Source organism: Cyprinus carpio, chromosome A1 (genome assembly GCF_018340385.1).
Source record: "Cyprinus carpio isolate SPL01 chromosome A1, ASM1834038v1, whole genome shotgun sequence".
NCBI classification, from domain to species: Eukaryota; Metazoa; Chordata; class Actinopteri; order Cypriniformes; family Cyprinidae; genus Cyprinus; species Cyprinus carpio.
In genome coordinates, this window is record NC_056572.1 from 10,154,590 (window position 1) to 10,175,249 (window position 20,660).

At 35.7% G+C, this 20,660-nt stretch overlaps 1 protein-coding gene across 1 annotated transcript; it reads right to left on the reverse strand.

Moving 5' to 3' along the window:
* LOC122140343 (bifunctional purine biosynthesis protein ATIC-like) lies at positions 1-9,111 on the reverse strand. The gene is made up of 15 exons (XM_042743557.1): positions 8,961-9,111; positions 8,294-8,420; positions 7,940-8,083; positions 7,473-7,561; positions 6,620-6,771; positions 4,404-4,560; positions 4,186-4,311; positions 3,958-4,065; positions 3,714-3,799; positions 3,521-3,610; positions 1,945-2,070; positions 1,576-1,668; positions 1,269-1,451; positions 905-1,060; positions 1-566 (listed from the first exon to the last, which is right to left on the reverse strand). The coding sequence occupies exons 1-15, from the start codon at positions 8,974-8,976 to the stop codon at positions 447-449; spliced, it is 1,773 nt and encodes a 590-aa protein (XP_042599491.1). The 5' UTR covers positions 8,977-9,111; the 3' UTR covers positions 1-446.
* Positions 9,112-20,660: the final 11,549 nt, after the last annotated feature.

The following is a 20,660-nucleotide window of genomic DNA, read 5'->3' on the forward strand; positions in this document are numbered from 1 at the left end:
CTTGATTCGTGTTTTTATTTTGTAATGCTGAAGGCAGCACAATGGAATGCATCAGGAAGTGTATGGAGGCAATTTCACATTGAAAATGTTTTGAGCAGCAGTTACCATCAAGGATGGCATGGTACAAATTAAGCCAAGAAAAGATATAAAATGAACAAAAGTGGCTCGTCTTATTCTGAGCATATCAGTATTATAGAAGCCATGTATGAAGAATGTTCCTAACTATTTAGCAACAAAAAATGTCACTGCTGTTGGCTTTAGGATTTGAGTAAAGAGAAATTTTGCAAAATTCAAACAAATGAGTTAATGTAAAAATGGACAGGCTAGCTATTAGACCAAGTTATGAAATATGGGTGGCAACTCAGATTTACAGTAAAAGATGTAAACTTCTGTAACAGTGAATCTAGCTAGATATTTGTATTCAAATGGATGTTTTGTAGTGCTTTTCAGTGATGGAAGAGACGGATTTTGGTGTGCACCAGGGTGATACCCAGCTCATTGCAGGCATTGATGACCACCTCATCCGCCGTAGAGCCAGAGGGGGCAACAATATACTCCACACCGCTCTAAAACCATACAAAGACAGAATATCACTGCATCACAGTCACTCCTACGTCATTCATATACATACTTGATGTGTATTTTTAAGATGGCATAATATGGCAACAAGCAACTTGTTATATTGCAAGATGCATACAAGGCTGCATAAAACAGCACATATAATGACTTAGGGTGCTTTCACACTAGCACTTTTGGTGCGCACCCGGGTTCGATTGACGTAAGAGTTCAGTTCGTTTGGATGATGTGTACGCTGTCTTCCGAATCAATCTCGGGTGCGGACCAGGCAAGCGAACCAAGTGTGAAAGCACCCTTAAGCTTAGTAACACTAGGAGAGGGTGTTTACCTGTTTGGCGCGGTCAACATTGTCCCGGAAGGGGAAGAAAGCATCAGAACTGAGGGCCACAGCCTGCAGAGAACTGATCCAGCTCTTCTTCTCAACCTCTGACAGAGTCTCAGGAACTTCTTCAAAAAGACTCTTCCAAACCTCCTTATCTGGACCCTGATGTACAAACAAATATTCAATATTATCAGGAAAAACTCCACCTCCCAGCATTGCAATCTACAAAAACATTGTAATACATAAAACTACTTCTCAGATTTTATGATTGTAAGATTTGACTGACAAGGTTTATAATATATATTCTCAGTTAGGCTGGCCAATATATCCCCCATGACTAGTACAAATAACCAACTTTTGGATACAATACCTCTCCAATAGTTCCACTGACATACTGATCAATGGCATTAGCCATCTCTGCCCGTTTAATTCCACTGTGGAATTTCATGTTGAGCACTCGTGGATGGTGCCTGAGCCACCAGTTATCGGCCTTATCTCCTGCTAGTCGAGTGCAGTGGATACGAGACTGCTGGCCAGCGCCAATGCCAATCACCTAACAAGCACACACACACAAACGTTGTATAAAATTATGTATAATTAATTTTCAAAAATGTATATATTTTGACACTAAAATGTAATTTTTTTTTTTTTTTTTTTTTTTTTTAAGTTTTGCTTACCTGACCATCCTTTGCATAACACACAGAGTTGGACTGAGTGTACTTCACTGCGATACTGGCTACAATGAGGTCTCGCAGGGCACTCTCAGAAAGCTTTAATAAGACCACAAAAACAACAACAACAACAAAAAAAAAACCATCAGTATTAAAAATACATTTCTTTATATATTAACAATAATATCATTGCCCCTTTCCCACAGTCCAATCAAATAGCAATGGATATGCAGATGTGCCCTACATTACAGAATACTACAGAACTACAGAATATTGCCCCCCCACCTCCCACAAAAAAAAAAAAAAGAACTGAACAATTTGCATAATTAAAACCAGAATTTACATAAACATAAAGGTAAACACAAGGTTTCTCACCTTGCCCTTTGACACAATGTTGCTGAAGAGCTCTTTATCAATGACAGCTCCATTCCTCTTCTGTTTGAGGTGCAAACCAAACAGCACCCTCACCTCCTCTTCATCAGGTTCAAACTCAGGATCCATCTAAAAGAACAGGACATACATTATGAAGGCTCAGAAGCACATGGGCTTTTGCAGCACTCTTTGAAGTACCCTGGAAGTACCGTTCAAAAGTTTGGGCTCAGTCATTTTTATTTTTTTCTGAAAAATATTAATAAGGTGACACTAAGGTGTGTTTTTACATTATTACACATACATATATATATATATGATTATTCAAAAATGTAAGAAATACAAAACAACCATCAGTCGGGCATGGTCTGGAGCTCCGTGCAAGATCTTGCCTCATGGGGTAAAGATGATCATGAGAAGGGTGAGGGATCAGCCCTGAACTACACGGGAGGAGCTTGTTGATGATCTTAAGGCAGTTGGGAACACAGTCACCAAGCAAACCATTGGTAACACACTACACCACAATGGACTGAAATCCTGCAGCGCTCGCAAGGTCCCCCTGCTCAAGAAGGCACATGTACAGGTCTGTTTAAAGTTTGCCAAAGAACATCTATTGCGATAAATTCAACGATGGCAAAAATCGCAAAATCCTGGAGGGACTGGCCAAGACACCTTAAAGTCCGCGTGAACCGGAAGTTGCAAACGACTTTTCTCCAGTGTTGTGACGTATTTCCGAGAGAAACGGAATACTAAATGAGGAAAAATAGTGGCCGTGGCTTTATTTTGCAACTAGCACCTGATTGGATCTAGAACCAAAAATGCACCTCCTAGCCATCTCTCCTTTCACATGCTGTCAATGCTCGCAAACACACAGGCAGCCTGTCTACTGTCAGTTGGAGGGGCGTGGTTACGGATGCTAAGCAGACACCCAAACCGTCAAACCTACATCATCAGGGAAGGTCCTCCAATGCAGAGGGGAGGGGCATTTTCAGATTTTGATTAAAGATTATGAAGCCAAAAATGTTTTGTGTGTGGATTGGCATGGATAAATTGTTCACCACAAAACGATCAATTTAGGCAAACAAAGTAAATATGGTCAATTTTGATTTCAGTTGGACTTTTAGGATTTAGAGAGAATCTGTAAAGAGGAGTGGCCCAAAATCCCTCCTGAGATGTGTGCAAACCTGGTGACCAACTACAATAAACCTCTTACCTCTGTGCTTGCCAAAAAGGGTTTCTGCACCAAGTACTAAGTCATTAGTTTTGCTTGGGGATCAAATACTTATTTCACTCACTGAAATGCAAATCAATTGCTAACCTTTATATAATGTTTTTTTTTTTTTTTTTTTCTTCTTCTAGATTTTTTGGTTGATATTCCGACCCCAAACTTGTGGTAGTGTATATATTAATACATATGTATATATCACAATACCATGGTAAAGCATAACCAACAAAAATATATAAATTATTTTTAATAAGGGCTGTTTTAACCAAAAAGTAAATGGAACGGGAAACGGTGGAGCAAACTTAGTCAAATAACAATTCTTCTTTGCCTTTAAATCAACAAACAAGCATGGTTTACCCGAAGGACGCAATAGTTTCCATTCTTCTTTTTGGAGAGAATTCGCAGAGCTTCTTCATCATAACCAGGAGCAACAATACCGTCTGACACCTAAAAACATTGGGCAAAATTTTGTATAAATTGTACAAAATAAGGGGCTAATGCTTTGAGAGTATATGAACTCTTAGATATGAAGTGAAAAGTTATCTCACACCTCTCTGGAGATGATCTTGGCAGTGGGGACGTCACAAACATCAGACAAAGCAATGAAGTCTCCAAAAGAGGACATCCTGTCAGAACCTACAGGATATTTTTTTCAAATGTTTCCATACTTTAGGATTAAACATGAAAAAAAAAAAATAAAAAAATACACATCCACCATGTGAGATTAATGCCTGAAAAATTATTCTTCTTTCTACTAAGGTGCAAAAATGAAGATGCATGGAGAGAAGTTTCACCTCTGGCTCTGGCGTATGCAGTGGCGAGAGGGGTGAGATCCTGGCGCATGTCATTCACCATACACACCTTGGCCTCATCTTCGCTCAAAGGGATGCCCACTGCAGCTCCTGTGGTGAAAGGTGAACGTGTGTCTCAAAAGTTTGTCTTAAAAAGTGCAAGCTTTTCTGAAACTCTACAAGAAAGATGTGAGCTTTACTGGCATCTGGGAAGCAAGTTTGTGTTCATACCGGCAGGGCTGACGTGTTTAAATGAAGTGGCCGCTGGCAACCCAAGAGCTTTCTTTAACTCTCTCACCAGCTGCCAGGCATTCAGAGCATCACACAGGTTAATGAATCCTGGAGATCCATTCAGCACTGAGACAGAGTGAGAATGGTAGTGGAATATTAGTATTCTATCTTTTGTGATTAAATACTGATCTGGTAGTAGCAAATGTGATCATATATACCAGTAAGTGGAAGTGCTGGGTGCAAAGTGTAGAGCTGAGCAGGTGCTTGATGGGGGTTCATGCCATACCGCAAGGGCAGCTGGGAAATTCCTCGACTGTATTCACGTCTGAAGTAATCAGAAATGGCCTCGTCGTATTGAGCAGTATGTGTGAAGGCCTGAGATATTACAAGTAGTTATATTTCAAGAACTGAAACTGGGGAATCAAATTAGAAACCCCTAAGCCAACTGTAAGTTTATCAAGGATTGATGCAAATGTCTAAAAAGAAGTGTGGCTAATAAAATACAGATAAATATTTGTATATGTTGCAATAATTTAATGACAGCAGACGAGACATACAATTACATACATAACTGCTAATATTAGCAAAATAATTAAATTATAAATGATATCCAATCTAAGTATACACTACTGTTATAACCAGTGTTGAGAATGTTCCTTTGAAAAAAGTAATAGGTTACAGATTACAAATGACCCTATTTAAAGTGTAATTTAGTAGTGTAACTACTTCATTTAGTAGTCTAACTACTGAAGTGTAACTACTTCATTTAGTTTATTATTGTTAAATACAGATTTAAAATCATAACAAGAAATAGTTTAATAGCTATGATACTGTTTTTAAAATCAAATCTTTGCAGAGCTATGACAGGAAACAGTGACATCTAACAATGCCTTGGAAAAAAAAGTTAATCTTTAAAAAAAAAAATTATAATAATTGTAGTATGGAAAACTTATCAATAAAGCTCATTAAGAAAAAACTGATCAGAAACTGATCAGACACTTTTTTTTTTTTTTATTTTTTTTCCCTCACAGGCGTCCCAGAAAAACATGATAACATTTTATGCTTAAACTAAAGGTCTTCATGGGTCCACTTGAATCCAAAAACCTGAGGTCTGACCCCAGACAAAACTTCAACGAGTGCCTCGGGCACAGGTCGGGTTCGGTTTCAGTTGCCTCGGGTCTCGGGTAATTTAAAATAAATGTGCTTTTTCCAAATAAACCCAAAAAGACACAATCCCTTTAACATACTTGCGTGTTTGTGTTAAGTGCATTTTTGAGAAACGCATGTAGAAAAGGAAAATACGTTTGTAGCCTTGCACACAGAAATACATCTTATAGATTGAGATCCATCAGGAAAAGCCATTCGCTTCATTACATTGCATGTTCATGTAGGACAGGGCTTTTCTTTTTTGTGTGCAGAATCCCTTCGCCAGAGATGAGGTAAATAACATTGCAGAGACAAGCAGACAACACTAGCAAAGTCTGGTATGAAAATAAATGCAGTCTGGTCGGACTCGGGTCTAATTTCATTGGGTCTGTCTCAGGTCAGGTATTTCTTTAAAATATATATATATAAATATATATAATTAATGCACGTCGCATTCGGTCAAGAAATGTAAATTGGGTTGGGTACAGATTTTAGGACCCGAGAAGACCCCTAGCTTGAACTTCTGCAAACATCTGCACAGCATCTTCAGTAAACGTCTGCTCAAAAACATGCTGTAGCAACAGCAGAAACACTTGATCTTACAGCTGTATTGTTTATTTTAAGGGTTACCAGTGAAGGTAAGTATGAAAAGTCAACGAGTCAGAACTTAACCAGAGCAAAAAGATTCCCAAAGTGACAAAAGTGCCCTTGCTATTAAAACTGTGGGGCCAAATATGCACCTGCAGTGAATTCCTCTGTCATCTAAAATATTAGATTTGATTAAGTTGATTTTGATTAATAGGCCATGTTGACCGTTTATTTCAGGTAAAAGGGCTGAAAGCATGAAACAGATATGAGCAAGCCTATTGCTCAATGGTAACAGCAAACCTTTGTACATGTCTGAACATGATTTACCACAAAATTCTGAATATTAGCTATTCAGTAACGTAGCCTATGTGTCTGCTTTGCATCTAAACAGGGTCTAATTCATCTAGAATTGTAATGTAATGTAGTATATATACAGTATATTATAATTTAATAATAATAATAATAATAATAATAATAATAATAATAAGTATATTTCGCCATATGTAAATAAGCCTATATTATGGGTCAGTATTACATTAAAATTAATCTGTTCTGCATCATTCATTTTATTAGTGGTGAAAATCCTCCTCCGGAGTTCACTGTGTTCAGGTCTCATTAGATGAGTTTTGGATGTGCACAAAGGTCAATGGGTCGTCAAAGCTTAATCAAATCTCCTCTCAGATAGGACTGTCATAGTTACCTTAAGCGCAAGAGTTTTGCGTGTTTCCATTGTGCCATCATGGTTGTCGGAGGATTCCATTTCCTTTGCAACAACATCATAGTCAGATGGATCACAGACTACAGTGACTCTGGCGTGATTCTTAGCTGCTGCTCGAAGAAGAGTAACCCCACCTAAATAAGATTGAGGGATTAATGGTGAAATTAGTTAACAGTTAACAAATCTCACATGTTCCCACCATTCATCAAAGATATATCCTGGGATATAACTGCAACAATACAACATTAACACAAATAAAGTAGTTATATTGATTAAATGTATTTGATTAAAATTAATAAAAAATCTAAATGTCCTTTATAGAAATGTTGTATAATTTCCTGTGTTCATTAGTTTCAACAAAATTTTAAAATATACCAATACATTATATAAAAAATAAGCATTATTACAAATCCTATCTCTTGTTTGCTCCTCCAATTGAAAAATGACCCAAAAATATGTTTATTCAAAATATTAATAAATAATATAATAGTACTTATTAATTAATAGTATACTAAAATATCCCTGCCATAGACTGACATATAAATATGTATTGTTCCATGTAAAAATTTATATTAAAGATTACTTTTGAAGGAAAATGTGATTTATTGTTATGAAAAGGGCTTAATTTTCTCTGCAAAATATAACTTTGTTTACTCTTGCACTTATAATCTTGCTAATAATGTTCTCTCTAAAGGGCATATAAAAGTTTTCCTGCATATAAATTTAGTAATTTCTTAAACATACAAAAACATTGTTGAATCCAAGTTATAATAAACAAGGGGTGAATTCTGAGCACTTTCATCAAAACACTGTGAACCATTAACAGTGTACTGACCGATGTCAATCTGCTCGACTGCATCTTCCACAGTCACATTCGGGGATGCAACAGTCTTCACAAACGGGTAAAGGTTACACACGACCACTCTTGAAAAACACAAGTTCAAATAAATATAACGTACTACTGTCTTTTCTCTTGATTCAAATATATATATATATATATATATATATATATATATATATATATATATATATGGCGTGGTCACACGCCACAGCGGCACTATGTGAATTATCAGTGATTAGATTACCAAAGCGGAGTCTCAACTTCTTACAAAAAGCCCAATGGAAAGCATGTTAGCACCACTAAACCTGATTATATCTTTACTCATGTCACATGACAATCATTCATGAAATGGCGTGACCTAAATGTAAAATCTATAAAGCAGAACTTGCAAAACAAGTACCATAGTATCATCACTCTAACACAGATAGCACTGGAATCTTTTTCTTGCTGAACAGTGTTACCTGACAAGACTAAAGCCTAGTTTTTCCATATCAGCCTTATCAGAGGGAGTTTGTCTGGCCAAAATGCCACCGTGGACAGCAGGATGAAGGGTCTTAACTCTCCCTCCAAGCATTTCAGGGAATCCAGTGAGATCGGACACATCCCTGTATGAAAACAATAAAGGTCATTTTTATTATATATATATATATATCATACAAACATTGTTTGTAGTGACAAGAGGGTAAGTAGATAAATATTTCTTCATCAACTACCCTTTAAGTCAATGTTATACCTGAAATATTTTGCATTGCTTTAGTATTAAACAAACCACAGCAACTATAAAGACATTTAAATGACAGTGAAAAATGTGTGACCTGACAGTGAGTCCAGCATCTCTGAGAGTTTTGGCAGTGCCGCCTGATGCCACTAATGACAGACCCACTGATATCAGTCGCCTGGCAAACTCCACCAGTCCAGTTTTATCCGAAACACTCAGCAATGCTGAAAAAAAAGATAATCAATTAGTCATTTTAACCAGACAACAATAAACTGTGCATGCACAAGAAAATGCATCTAACATTTTAACAACTGCAGCAGGATGGCTTACTTCAACTGCACATGATGCATCACTTTTACACAAATCCAGCCTTAATTAATGATAGACCAGTACTTAATTACATACTATGGCAAAAAAAAAAAAAAAAAAAAAACTCAAACAACAACTACGCATTAGTACTTTATTACTATGGTAACGTACTGCGGGATAGACAAATATAAATATTGGCTTATAGTGTCATCATCGCGGCAGTCAAAAAGCATAGTACTACCATGCTGATTTTGGTATTGTTTACTAGTGACATATCAGACCAGTTTTCAGAATGAGAATCAAATACAAACTCTTTTCTAAACATGCTATTGTATATAAAGTTTTGTTAATGTCAATAAGTCTGAGACAGATCAACAATTCTTTGCGCACTGCATCACCCAACAAAAACAAACACAAAGATTTGAGTGCAGAAGGTAAAAAAGATACAACATTACCTAGTTCAGATGCCATGCTGCAGGTAAAGCAGAGTAAATCTAAGATTTGTGCTGTAACGTTAGTGTCTCGTGTACAGCTCGACGTTAATCAAACCACGTGGATGCAATAGTTTTATCCGCGTAGATGCATGATGGGAAATGTAGTTTTTACATCAAATGAAACTCCTACTTGAACAAGACACAAATGAGTGTTTTATTTAGTTTTATTATGTAAAATATATTTATTCAAAAACAGAAATGCAAACCAAGAAGGAGACGTAAAGTGTACGATGAAATGGTATTATAGTCTAGGTGAAACTGAATGATATATAAATAAATAAATAAATAAATAAATAACAAAGTTGACGTTTACCTTTGCAAACACACCAACAGATGTCGCCTCATGCACACTTTGCGTTTTCATAACACTACATCATTTGTAAGCATTCAGTCTCCTTGTTTTGTCCTCCTCTTTTCAAATAAATGTCCTCATGAGATCCAGCAGGGCATGAACATGAGATTTTCAGTTTCATGAGATTGACATGAGGATTTCATCTCAATATTTGTAGCCAAAAACCCAGAACATCAAGCACTTTTACAGTAACAGCCTATAATGGCACCAAATAGGCTATCTGAATGCAAAATGTCTGATAACAAAATATAAAAAAGCCATTTATGTAAAATAAAGATAACACAAGCACATTTCAAAAGAAAAGCATTTCACTAAGTGTTTAAAATAATAAACAATAAAAAAATTATTCAATTTGAACTTTTTTTTTCCTGAAATTTTTAAACAATTAAAACCTTCAAAAGTTTTTTTAAAAAAAGTGCCTTCAAAGTTGTGAAATGTATCTTTTAATAAAACTTTTAAAAAGCCATCCATCCATCCATTCTATTATCCAAACCTCTTTCTCTTTATTAGGGCTGAGGGGAGCAGAAGCCAAACCAGTGTTTTGAGCCACAGGCAGGGAGACACCCTGGATGGATGGCCAGTCCATCACAAGGCTCACACATAGATTTTAAAAAAGTATTTTTATTGAATTTCTCTTCCTTTGATATAGCAAGAGGTGAAAATGTTCAAGTTTACTTCAGTATAATCAACTGCAAAGTTTAACTCCATGTAGCTCATCTTACCCTCACCCTAGGCTCAATTTACTCCTTACTGGGGACAAGTTGAACGAAAATACCTTACACAAAAGGCCTATTTCTCTCATATATTGTTCACAAATATGTCTAAATTCGTGTTAGTGAGCACTTCTCCATTGCCGAGATAATCCATCCACCTCACAGGTGTGGCATATCAAGATGCTGATTAGACAGCATAATAGCGTGTGCCTTAGGCTGGCCACAATAAAAGGCCACTCTAAAATGTGCAGTTTTACTGTATTGGGGTGACCACCATTTGCCTCACGCGGTGCAACACATCTCCTTCAAATGGAGTTGATTGTGGCATGTGGAATGTTGGTCCACTCCTCTTCAATGGCTGTGCAAAGATGCTGGATATCGGCAGGAATTGGAACACGCTGTCGTATACGCCGATCCAGAGCATCCCAAACATGTTCAGTGGGTGACATTTCAGGTGAGTATGCTGGCCATGCAAGAACTGGGATGTTTTCAGCTTCCAGGAATTGTGTACAGATCCTTGCAACATGGGGCCGTGCATTATCATGCTGCAATCATGAATGGCACAACAATGGGCCTCAGGATCTCATCACGGTATCTCTGTTCATTCAAAATGCCATCAATAAAATGCACCTGTGTTCGTTGTCCATAATATACGCCTGCCCATACCATGACCCCACCGCCACCATGGGCCACTCGATCCACAACGTTGACATCAGCAAACCGCTCACCCAAACAAAGCCATACACACCGTCTGTCATCTGCCCTGTACAGTGAAAACCGGGATTCATCCGTGAAGAGAACACCTCTCCAAAGTGCCAGATGCCATCAAATGTGGGCATTTGCCCACTCAAGTTAGTTACGACAACGAACTGCACGAGGGGACGACAAGCATGCAGATGAGCTTCCCTGAAACAGTTTCTGACAGTTTGTGCAGAAATTCTTTGGTTATGCAAAATGATTTTTGCAGCAGCTGTCCGGGTGGCTGGTCTCAGACGATCTTGGAGGTGAAGATGCTGGATGTGGAGGTCCTGGGCTGGTGTGGTTACGTGGTCTGCGGTTGTGAGGCCAGTTGGATGTACTGCCAAATTCTCTGAAACGCCTTTGGAGACACATATGGTAGAGAAATGAACATTCAATTCCTGCAGTCAGCATACCAATTGCATGCTCCCTCAAAACTTGCGACATCTGTGGCATTGTGCTGTGTGATAAAACTGCACATTTTAGAGTGGCCTTTTATTGTGGCCAGCCTAAGGCACACCTGTGCAATAATCATGCTGTCTAATCTGTGAGGTGGATGGATTATCTCGGCAAAGGAGAAGTGCTCACTAACACAGATTTAGACAGATCTGTGAACAATGTTTGAGAGAAATAGGCCTTTTGTGTACATAGAAAAAGTCTTAGATCTTTGAGTTCAGCTCATGAAAAATGGGGGCAAAAACAAAAGTGTTGCGTTTATAATTTTGTTCAGTGTATAATAGTATCTCAGTGACACTAAAATAACACTGACCAGATCACAAGCCAGATTCAAACTCATGCTGGACACAGCCACACAAGCACCACAGCATGTACGGAAACAACTAGGGCACATCTTCAAGTAACACTTTATTTTCAGGATGGACGTTAGAATCAGAAACCTCTTGAAAAACCCACTTGTCAGAATTGCTTATTTTATTTGCTTCTGCAAAAGCCTTGAGGTTTTTCAGTAAGCCGTATGTCTTCTGCCAGCTCAGTAATTGGTGTGTTTGGGTTAAAATACATAATGAGTTCATTAGGGCACATTCCAGTAATTAAAAAGGGAGTCGTTTAATTACTAGGCTTGTGCCAAGCCAAGGGCTCTCACAACTTTTGGAAACCTGTCTTTGCAGTTTAATTAAAGTGAACGAATGGTATGCTCAAACTTGGCCCTGGAGGGCAGTTAAGACAGAATTGTGAGTGAGTGAACCAAGCTGGACGATTTGCGCCACCTATGTCAGTTAAGTTGATTGCATCGATTTCATTAATTTGCAACAGCTTTTGGCTAATTTCATCTCTCAAGGTGTGCACTATATCTCCAGAGGCAATATATATTTATTTATTTTTTCCATCCACCTCTTTAGATTTTTCCAAATGATTAGATGAAAGTGTTTCATCAGGGGCAACAAAAAGTCTCTTTTGCTAAAGGTGCCGTGAGGTTGGGGGAATCAATAACTTTTTATTTGCCTTAGGGTCAGCATAGGTTGGATGTTATTGATGCTCTTAAATGCATCACAACTCTCTTTGGTTGAGGAGCGTAAAATGCTGAGGTAGGCGAAAAAGTGGCCTAGACCAGGGTAAACAACACATGATTTGAAACCCACTTACATATGTAGCATAATGGTCAAATATTCTGGATTACTCATGCTAACTTTGTTGCATAATAATATGAGGAGGTTAAAATTACATTTGAGGTAGCATGATGTTTACAAGAATAGTTTGCCCAAAAATGAAAAACTGCTGAAATTTGTTCACCCTCAGACCTTCATCTAAACATATTTGAAGAAATTTAGCACTACATTGCTTTCTCACCAATGGATCCTCTGCCGTCAGAATGAGAGTCCAAACAGCCAATAAAAACATCACCATGATCCACAAGTTATCCACACAACCCCTGTCCATCAATAAACTTTTAATTCTTTTGTCTTAAACAAATTCATCAAGGCATTTTAACATTAAACCATCACTTCGGGCCAAAATTCAAGTCCATAATCCATAGTTTTACTTCCTCAAGTGAAAAAAGAAAAGTTCATCCCCTGTTGTCCTTTCACATTAAAATCCACATTTTTTTTTAGAACTGTTCTGAACTTCACAGAACAATTCACTGCTCTTGATATGGTTTATTAAGTGAAAATCAATGAGGTTTTTCACCTATTTTATCATCCACCAAATGAAAAAAGTTTCTCCTCAGAAAACTGTATGATTTGAGGTGTTATTTAATGTCTGTAGCAGAAACGCTGCAGGATGCAGTTTAATACTTAGGGTTAGGGTTTGTTTTAAATGTCACACTCAATTGGTTTCGAACATTTCATTAGGAGATTCATTGATTCATTGATAATCAAGTCACCTCCTACAGTACAAATCTTGCAGTCTTGACACCAAATGTAGAAATCAGCTTCCCACAAAATTTCAGAAGTCCTTGAACTGTCCTTGCTTATTGTATCTGTATCTCTTTTAGTGTTTTCTTCTACCAGCTTGACCAGTGTGTTGGTTATATTTATCTTTCGCTCGGCTGTGATTGTGTCTAATTGGCAGATCAGGACTTCATTAAAGCAGATTAAGTGTGAGGGAAGAAGAGGCAAAAGACTGTTGTATCAGTGAACGGGTGACGGTCAAGGAGAGAATTAGCTGATTAAAATGGACAAGCGTGTGGACATAAGGTGGGAGGGGCTGCAGGTGATTGATGGGTAGTTGTAGCATGTTGAAGTGTTTGGGTAAGGCCTGTCAACGAGCTGGTAGAGAATGAGTGAGCTGTCTTCATCAATTTAGAGCCATTATCATGTCAAAAAGGGAGATGACATCTGCATGAGACTGCTTTTCAGGCAATCAATCTTATACGAGAAAAGTGTGTGCGTTTATGTGTGCATCCAGTTCTTTGTATTGTAATGTCTTGGAAACATGGAGCATTACTATGTAAGCACACAAATGCATTAAGATAGAGGATGATGGGGCTAGTTGTTACACAGGGAAGGGCTATTTTTCAGTAACTATAATGCAGGATTATTTTAGTTAAGTAAAAATAAAACCATAAAAAAAAAAACATTTTATTTTCTTGGAATACAATAAACTTTAACCGAAATAACATACCAAAACTTTAACTTTTAATTGACATTCTGAAACAAAAAAATATAAAAACTATATAGATAGATATATATAAAAAAAGACAAAAACACACAAAATTACTAAAACATCATCACACTAGCATACATTCAGAAAGAAGCCAATAGAAAATAAATAAACAAATAAATAAATATAAAACAAAGGTACAGTTTATTGATTATAATAATTATAATTATTTTTAATATAATATTAAATGTTTCAGTATTGCTTTGCTGTTTTTCCCTGACATGTCAACGTTCAGATAACTTGATTGATTGATTGATTGATTTCCCTGGAAAATAACTCTTTTTTTTTTGTGGTCAAGACTTTATGGTTTATGTCTATATAGAAATTGTGAAAGTTAAAGTACAAGGAGAAAATAACTTTTTCACAGCAGTAAATGTGTGACAACTATCCCCGGTCTCATATGCTCTGCACAACTGCACACACTGTCAGACACTTAAAAGTCTTTTTAGGTACTTTTGTTAAGCAGAGGTTATAAACACACACTCATAAATTCGTGCACGCCCTTCCCTCACTGAGCATCCTTACCGTAAGCCTGTTTAATTTTCCTGAAATAGGCAGCTGACAGCAGCTTCATATTGATGGAGTGTGAGGAGACAAATGCAAAGATGGAGTGACATCCTCTCATCTCATTGCATACACAAACACACACATTCATCCAGTTACTTTTTAGTATCACTTATCATGATTACAGCAAGAGAGCGGTAACCATTTGCATTAAACATCTTGCTGGAATGTTGACCCAAGACTAGTTGATAAGAGTCATATTATTTGATTATGATATTAATGGTCAAAATGAACCTATAAGAGAGTATTTAACGTGATTTTTCACCTCGTTATTGCTATATCAAGTTTATAAATGACTGTGTGAACTATATACTGTACTGTATGTCTATGCATTTCATGCACTTTGTGATTATCATGCTGTCTGTTTGACTGCTGTAATGTCTTATAATACTGAAAAACTATTTTGTAAATGCAAATATTAATGTTACTTGTGCCTGAAAAGCCTTTATTGTTAGTTTTGGTATGTTAGCTTTTTAGAGGAACATACAGTGATGAGGGGAATGCTGTGAATGAGGTGATGGACCTCAGGATGGCAGAACCTTTAATGGGTGTAATTATACCAAGTGGATGGTTCCACTCTGGATTACAACCTTCTGCCACAAGTTGAAGTTCTTTGATAAATGAGGGGTGTAATCACACACACAAATACACAGGTTAACGCATATACATGCACTAACATGCACAACCATTCATCTTTCCAAGAAGCTTTGCACAAGAGTAGGCTATTTTATGTGTCTGGTGAGATGTTTTAAGCGTTACAGAAATGTCCATGTCATTTATGTTTTTATGTTAGGTGTTTGTGGTTAATGCAGTTTGTGTATGGGTAAAACATGGTAATATTCTGTTATTATCTACCACTGATAATAGAACAGTCTGTGTATTAATGGTGGGGATTTTTCAGTTACTCGTTTGGTTAAATTGATACACTTTATTTGCTCATTCTTTCAACCAATTTGTTCAAAAGACGCTGTTTCATTCAGAAATGAAATAAGTGATAAGTAAAAGTAGTATGTTAATATGCAGTTTTAAATCCAGAAACTGTCATTATGAATGAGGCATTGTTCATCTTTTCAACCAATTCGTAAAAAAAAAAAAAAAAAACCTGATTCATCCAGGATTCCAGTCTTGATGAGTGAGTTATGGAATCATTCATTTAACTGTGATTCATTTAGGAATGAAACAAATGGCTGACTAAGTGAGACACTGAATCATGTATTCAACTGATTTCTTCAAAAAACAGGAACAAAACAAAGTGTCTGTCTTTATGGGTAAGTCAATTAATTATTCATAAAAATAATTATATTGATTAAATTCAGGAAATAATTTTGTTTTCACAAATATTAGCATTACCTTCAGCCTTGTGTCTATACAGTCAATTCAATGCCTTGTTGATAACTGGAAATACAGCAGTTTTGATACAAATATTTAAGCAGCATCACATGTGCATCTCATATAAGGCAATAATAATAATTATAATAATAATAATAATAATAATAATAATAATAATAATAATAATAATAATAAATTAAAAACAAAAATAGTAAAACTTTTTTTTTTTTTTTTTTTTTTTAATTGGAAAATGTCTTTATCTCTTGTAGGCACACCACTGGTCTTCTTTAAATAATGCTATTTAACACTTGTATTATGTTTGATTTCTGGGTGAGTTTGATGGAGCGGGTCAAACTGACCCAAATTGCCTTCAGTGCAATTCCCTATTAAAAACAAGAAGGAATCAGGTATGAACAGAAAAATTGTAATATCAGTAATTGTCACACAGTGCAAACAATTAATATTGAAAAGTATGATTTTTTTTAAATGTGTTTAACCACATTTTTTTAACCCTTTAACTGCTACCGTCCCACTTGTAGAAGTTTACTTCTGTATTACTATATACTACTATATTACTGTTAAATCCTAATCTAATCATGACAAACTATATATCATTGGAAAGGTCTAAGACTACTAAATAGATTTTTTTATCACTGTTTTTGTTACAAATTATGTAGGAACATAATAGATTAATTTATGACAAGAGTGCACCTCAAAACATAATCATACTACATCATAATAGGAGTTCTGACCTTTGTCACAAAAATTATTTTTAGTTTCATTTTTCCCTATCAAATGTTTTAGTAATCATCATAAATTATAAATCACTAAATTCATCCTTTGCAAACCATTTTGAAATCGGGCCTTGTGTTACCATGGAAATGGTACTTTAAAATCTTTTAGCGGGCTCCTCCCCCTTAGTGGGGTGTCAAATTTACAAAATGTATTACGTATTTTAGAATCAAAACATTGTATAATCTTGACAAAATACATATTGTTGGAAAGGTCTGAGTCTCAAGATTCCATATTTGGTGGCTATTTTGTGATAGAAGTAATATTATGAGAAACATTTATATATTTGTGACAGAAAAATTGCCTCAAAAAAAAAAAAATAATAATAATCAATGGAGTTTAAATGGCACCCGGTGGCTAGTTTTGGTATAATGCCTAAACAAAATTGCACAGGAACTTAAATTTTTTTTTATCAGTTTCAAATTTAGAACACAACTTATTTAGACATGTTCATGGCCCTAAATGAGAAAAAGTCACAAAATATCAAGAATAAAATCACAGATTAACTGCTATTTCTGACAGCTCAAAAATCAAAATGGGTCAAATTGACCTGGAACATTAAGGTTAAAGTAAGGAAAGTAGACAATGTTTTCTTGTCATCTCTTCTGAATAAGCAATAATGCAGTTTAACAAATTTCATGTCATTCTGTAAGCAATAATTGTAAGTCAGATTGTTTAGAAATGTAATAACATATTTCATCAACAAGCTGCTAGATTTGAGATATCATTCATGTCAAGCACATTAGCGAGCGAGATTACTTTGTTCCTAAATCCAGTTGAGTTCGCATATTAGCAAGGATTATTACAAATTAAATAAATAAACAAATATGTAAGTAAAATCTCATAAAATTAAGTTGGATGTTAGATTTCATTTGCCAAGTGTCATGTTAAATCAACAAGTGCCAAAAGTAAACATTTTATTCTGTGTCATTTGGGAGGCATTTAGAATGAATTTTCCCTTCATTTACATTAGTGTGTGCAATAAGTAATCCTTTTTGTTTAAGTCTAGCAGTATGCCCTGCCTCCAGTCCTTCATTAAACATGTTGAAAGTGTTATATAAGGGGGCGTGGCTGCTCATTTCAGTCAATTAGCTGCCAGCACCAGGGCCACGTAAAAAGACATGAACTAATTGACCCGTCTTCCGCTGGATGAGTGTGCAAAAGAGGAGGAGAGGGGGATGGAGTGATAAGAGTGATGAACGGCAATGTGTCAGATCGGCACACAGATTAACCTCAGGTCCAATCGAGCGCCCGTTAATTAACCCTACTGAGTATTATATCCCCCGATAGCATCTATCAAAGACATCGCTGTCTGCGTCAAGAGCACTGAGCATTGTCAAATAATTATGTTATTCTCATAACATTTATTTTAATGTATTTTATCTTTCATTTATTGATCCAGACCTTCAGAATTCTATGAAAAAATCCCTTAAATATTATGCTAAAATTACTTTTAAAAGAAATTAAAAATTAATGTCTACTTATTTTCAAGTGAGAAATGGTCAATTCAAAGGGTTAAAGAGAAAAAGCAGGAAAAAGTTGCTTTTTTCAGAAAAAAAATCTAAATAGAAAAAAAAACCTGGTAAATGATAAAATGAAATCAGCTGATTTTCTGTAAACATTTAATAAACATTTAATAAAATTTTACTATTTTCATTTAAATTAAAAATTCTGTTTAATTTTGTATATTTTGTTGCATTACACATCTGTCATATCGATCAAATAATGTGACTCCATTCTGTATCCTGTTATATCATGTCCTTTTATATCAGTAAGTCAGTAGTAAAATGGACAAATTCTTTAAAAAATGCACTCAGTAGAGAGTCACAAAAAAAAAAAAAAAACTTGACTGATTAATGAAAAACGCAAAAAGGAACAGCTGTCTTGCTACTAATATATAGTAGTGAGCCATGGCAACCTGTGCTCATAAATGATATAATGATTCAGCCAGTCAATATTAGGTTCATTGCTTTTCCATACTCTTATATTCTAATGCAGTCACTCACCAATGCTGTGGCCTTTACTTAGCAACTGTTGATGAATAAATGTCATCCAATAAGAGCTTGGGTGAGATGTTGGACTCCATTTGATCACAGCTAAGGTGACACAGACACTCAATCGAAATTCTGCCACCAAAAAGCCATTTGTTGTCCAGACAATTTATGAGGAATTGAATAAAATTTGTCAGCTTGACTGAGTAATTGATTTATTTTTATTTTTCATTTCGCAATCCTATAGTGGTCAAAGATCGACAGTCAGCAGTGAAGTGCAAAACTGGCACATGTTGCAATTTCAACAGGGTACCTATTGGCAAAACTGTTAGACTACTTAACTCAATAACCTCAATCTATCAAGTCAATAATTTGGACATAAAGCTACTCAGACAGACTTCTACCCAGATATTGTAAATCAGATTTTCATAGCACAGAAATAATTTATGTCCCTCTTAGAAGGCTATATTTATGTATGACAACATTCTCAAGGTTAAAGTAAAAATTAGCCATAAGAAACAGTTATACTAATTTGAAATATTTCATGGACATTCAAATGATTGTGAGTTTTTTTTTTTTTTTTTCAAGGACCCAAACTTACACTCTTTTTGTTTCCTCAAAGAACCTTTTTTTTTTTTCTTGGTGTGAAGAATATTTTAATAATATTAAGTACCTTTTTTTTTTTCCATTGTAAAGAACCTTTAGTGCAATGGAAAGTAGAAAGTTTTAAAAGTGAACCAGTTAATTTAGATGTTAAGGGTGAGCAGGGTTTGTTGTAATTACTAATTAGCCTACTTCCATGAATTTTAATGAGAAACCATAAAAGACTAAAAGAATCAATGTGCAACTTTCAGAAAATATTTATTCAAGAAATATAAGGCATTTTGGCTCATCTATTTGTCTCTTGTTTTGTGAAGAGCCGTGTGTGGAGGGAGGAGAGTGTTGTGTTCAGCTCTGTGTTTTTCCTGAATGTCACAAATGTGAAATTAACGTGAAAAAAAAAAATCTATCTATCTATATATATATATATATATATATATATATATATACTCTGAGAAAGTCAAAAATTGTTAGGCTGTGCCCCGTTCTCCCTTACCACTGTAGAAAGTAAGTCATTCAGGTTTGAAATTACATGTGGGTAAAAGAAAAGACAGTAACTAAATGATTTAAATTTCTGAGTGAACTATCCCTTTAAGATTAAAAAAATATATATGTTTCTGCAAAATTATATTATGTTGCTTTTGCGTCACTTTCAAAGTGAAATCTGCAGGGAGTGGCATTAAAAGCATCTTTAAGTATGTTAGTTGGTTGGATGTGTATGGTGGAAGTTCGGAAATGAAATGTCTGGTGAGTGGCGCTAAAAGATTACTGATATATCCCTTTTGAAACTAATTACTACCTATACCCAAGCCCTACCTTAACCCTAACGGATAGTGTTAACAAAAGCAAACATGTGACAAAAAACACATTTGTTGAAGCAACCATGCAATTTTGTGCATCGCTGTGTAAGGTATGCTACCGAGCAAGTCCACTACATTAGAAAAAAACATACATATGGAGCTGGTTACATGATGCAAATGTCAAAATGTATTAGTTGGTCAAATTGTTTTGAGGTTTTAGCATAGTATTGAGCAAGGGACTGTGTGAAAGTCTATATTAATCGATAACTTGCCCCTCTAAAAAAGAATACAAGTGATTCAACATTTTAGTGAACCTTGGCAAAGATCACTGAGGCAATGAACAGTGTTGCTTCAACTCAACACATGCCCTCTGAAATTTCCATTTTGGTCCAACAGATGGTTATTCTTGCACTCTTTATCATAATCAGACACTCTGATGTCCACTTTTCTTTATGGTTAAATAGATGTCATGTTTGTGCAAATCAATGCAAATTTTTACCAAGGACAAATTGAAGTGCTTAATAGATGGTGTCAACATCTGCTGCCCACACACACTCACATTTTAACAGAACATGTCTATATCATTAATCAAGCCATTTAGGCGCTGTGTGAGCTGTCTCAATTGTTGTCTGGGAAGTGTTCAATTCTCGCAGGTCATTAGG

Excerpts from the sequence above, each read along its gene's own strand:
- LOC122140343 (XM_042743557.1), bottom strand. Across the intron at positions 4,066-4,185 it reads TAAACACGTCAGCCCTGCCG|GAGCTGCAGTGGGCATCCCT; the intron begins GTATGAACACAA and ends CTTTCACCACAG. Across the intron at positions 3,611-3,713 it reads CCAAGATCATCTCCAGAGAG|GTGTCAGACGGTATTGTTGC; the intron begins GTGTGAGATAAC and ends CAATGTTTTTAG.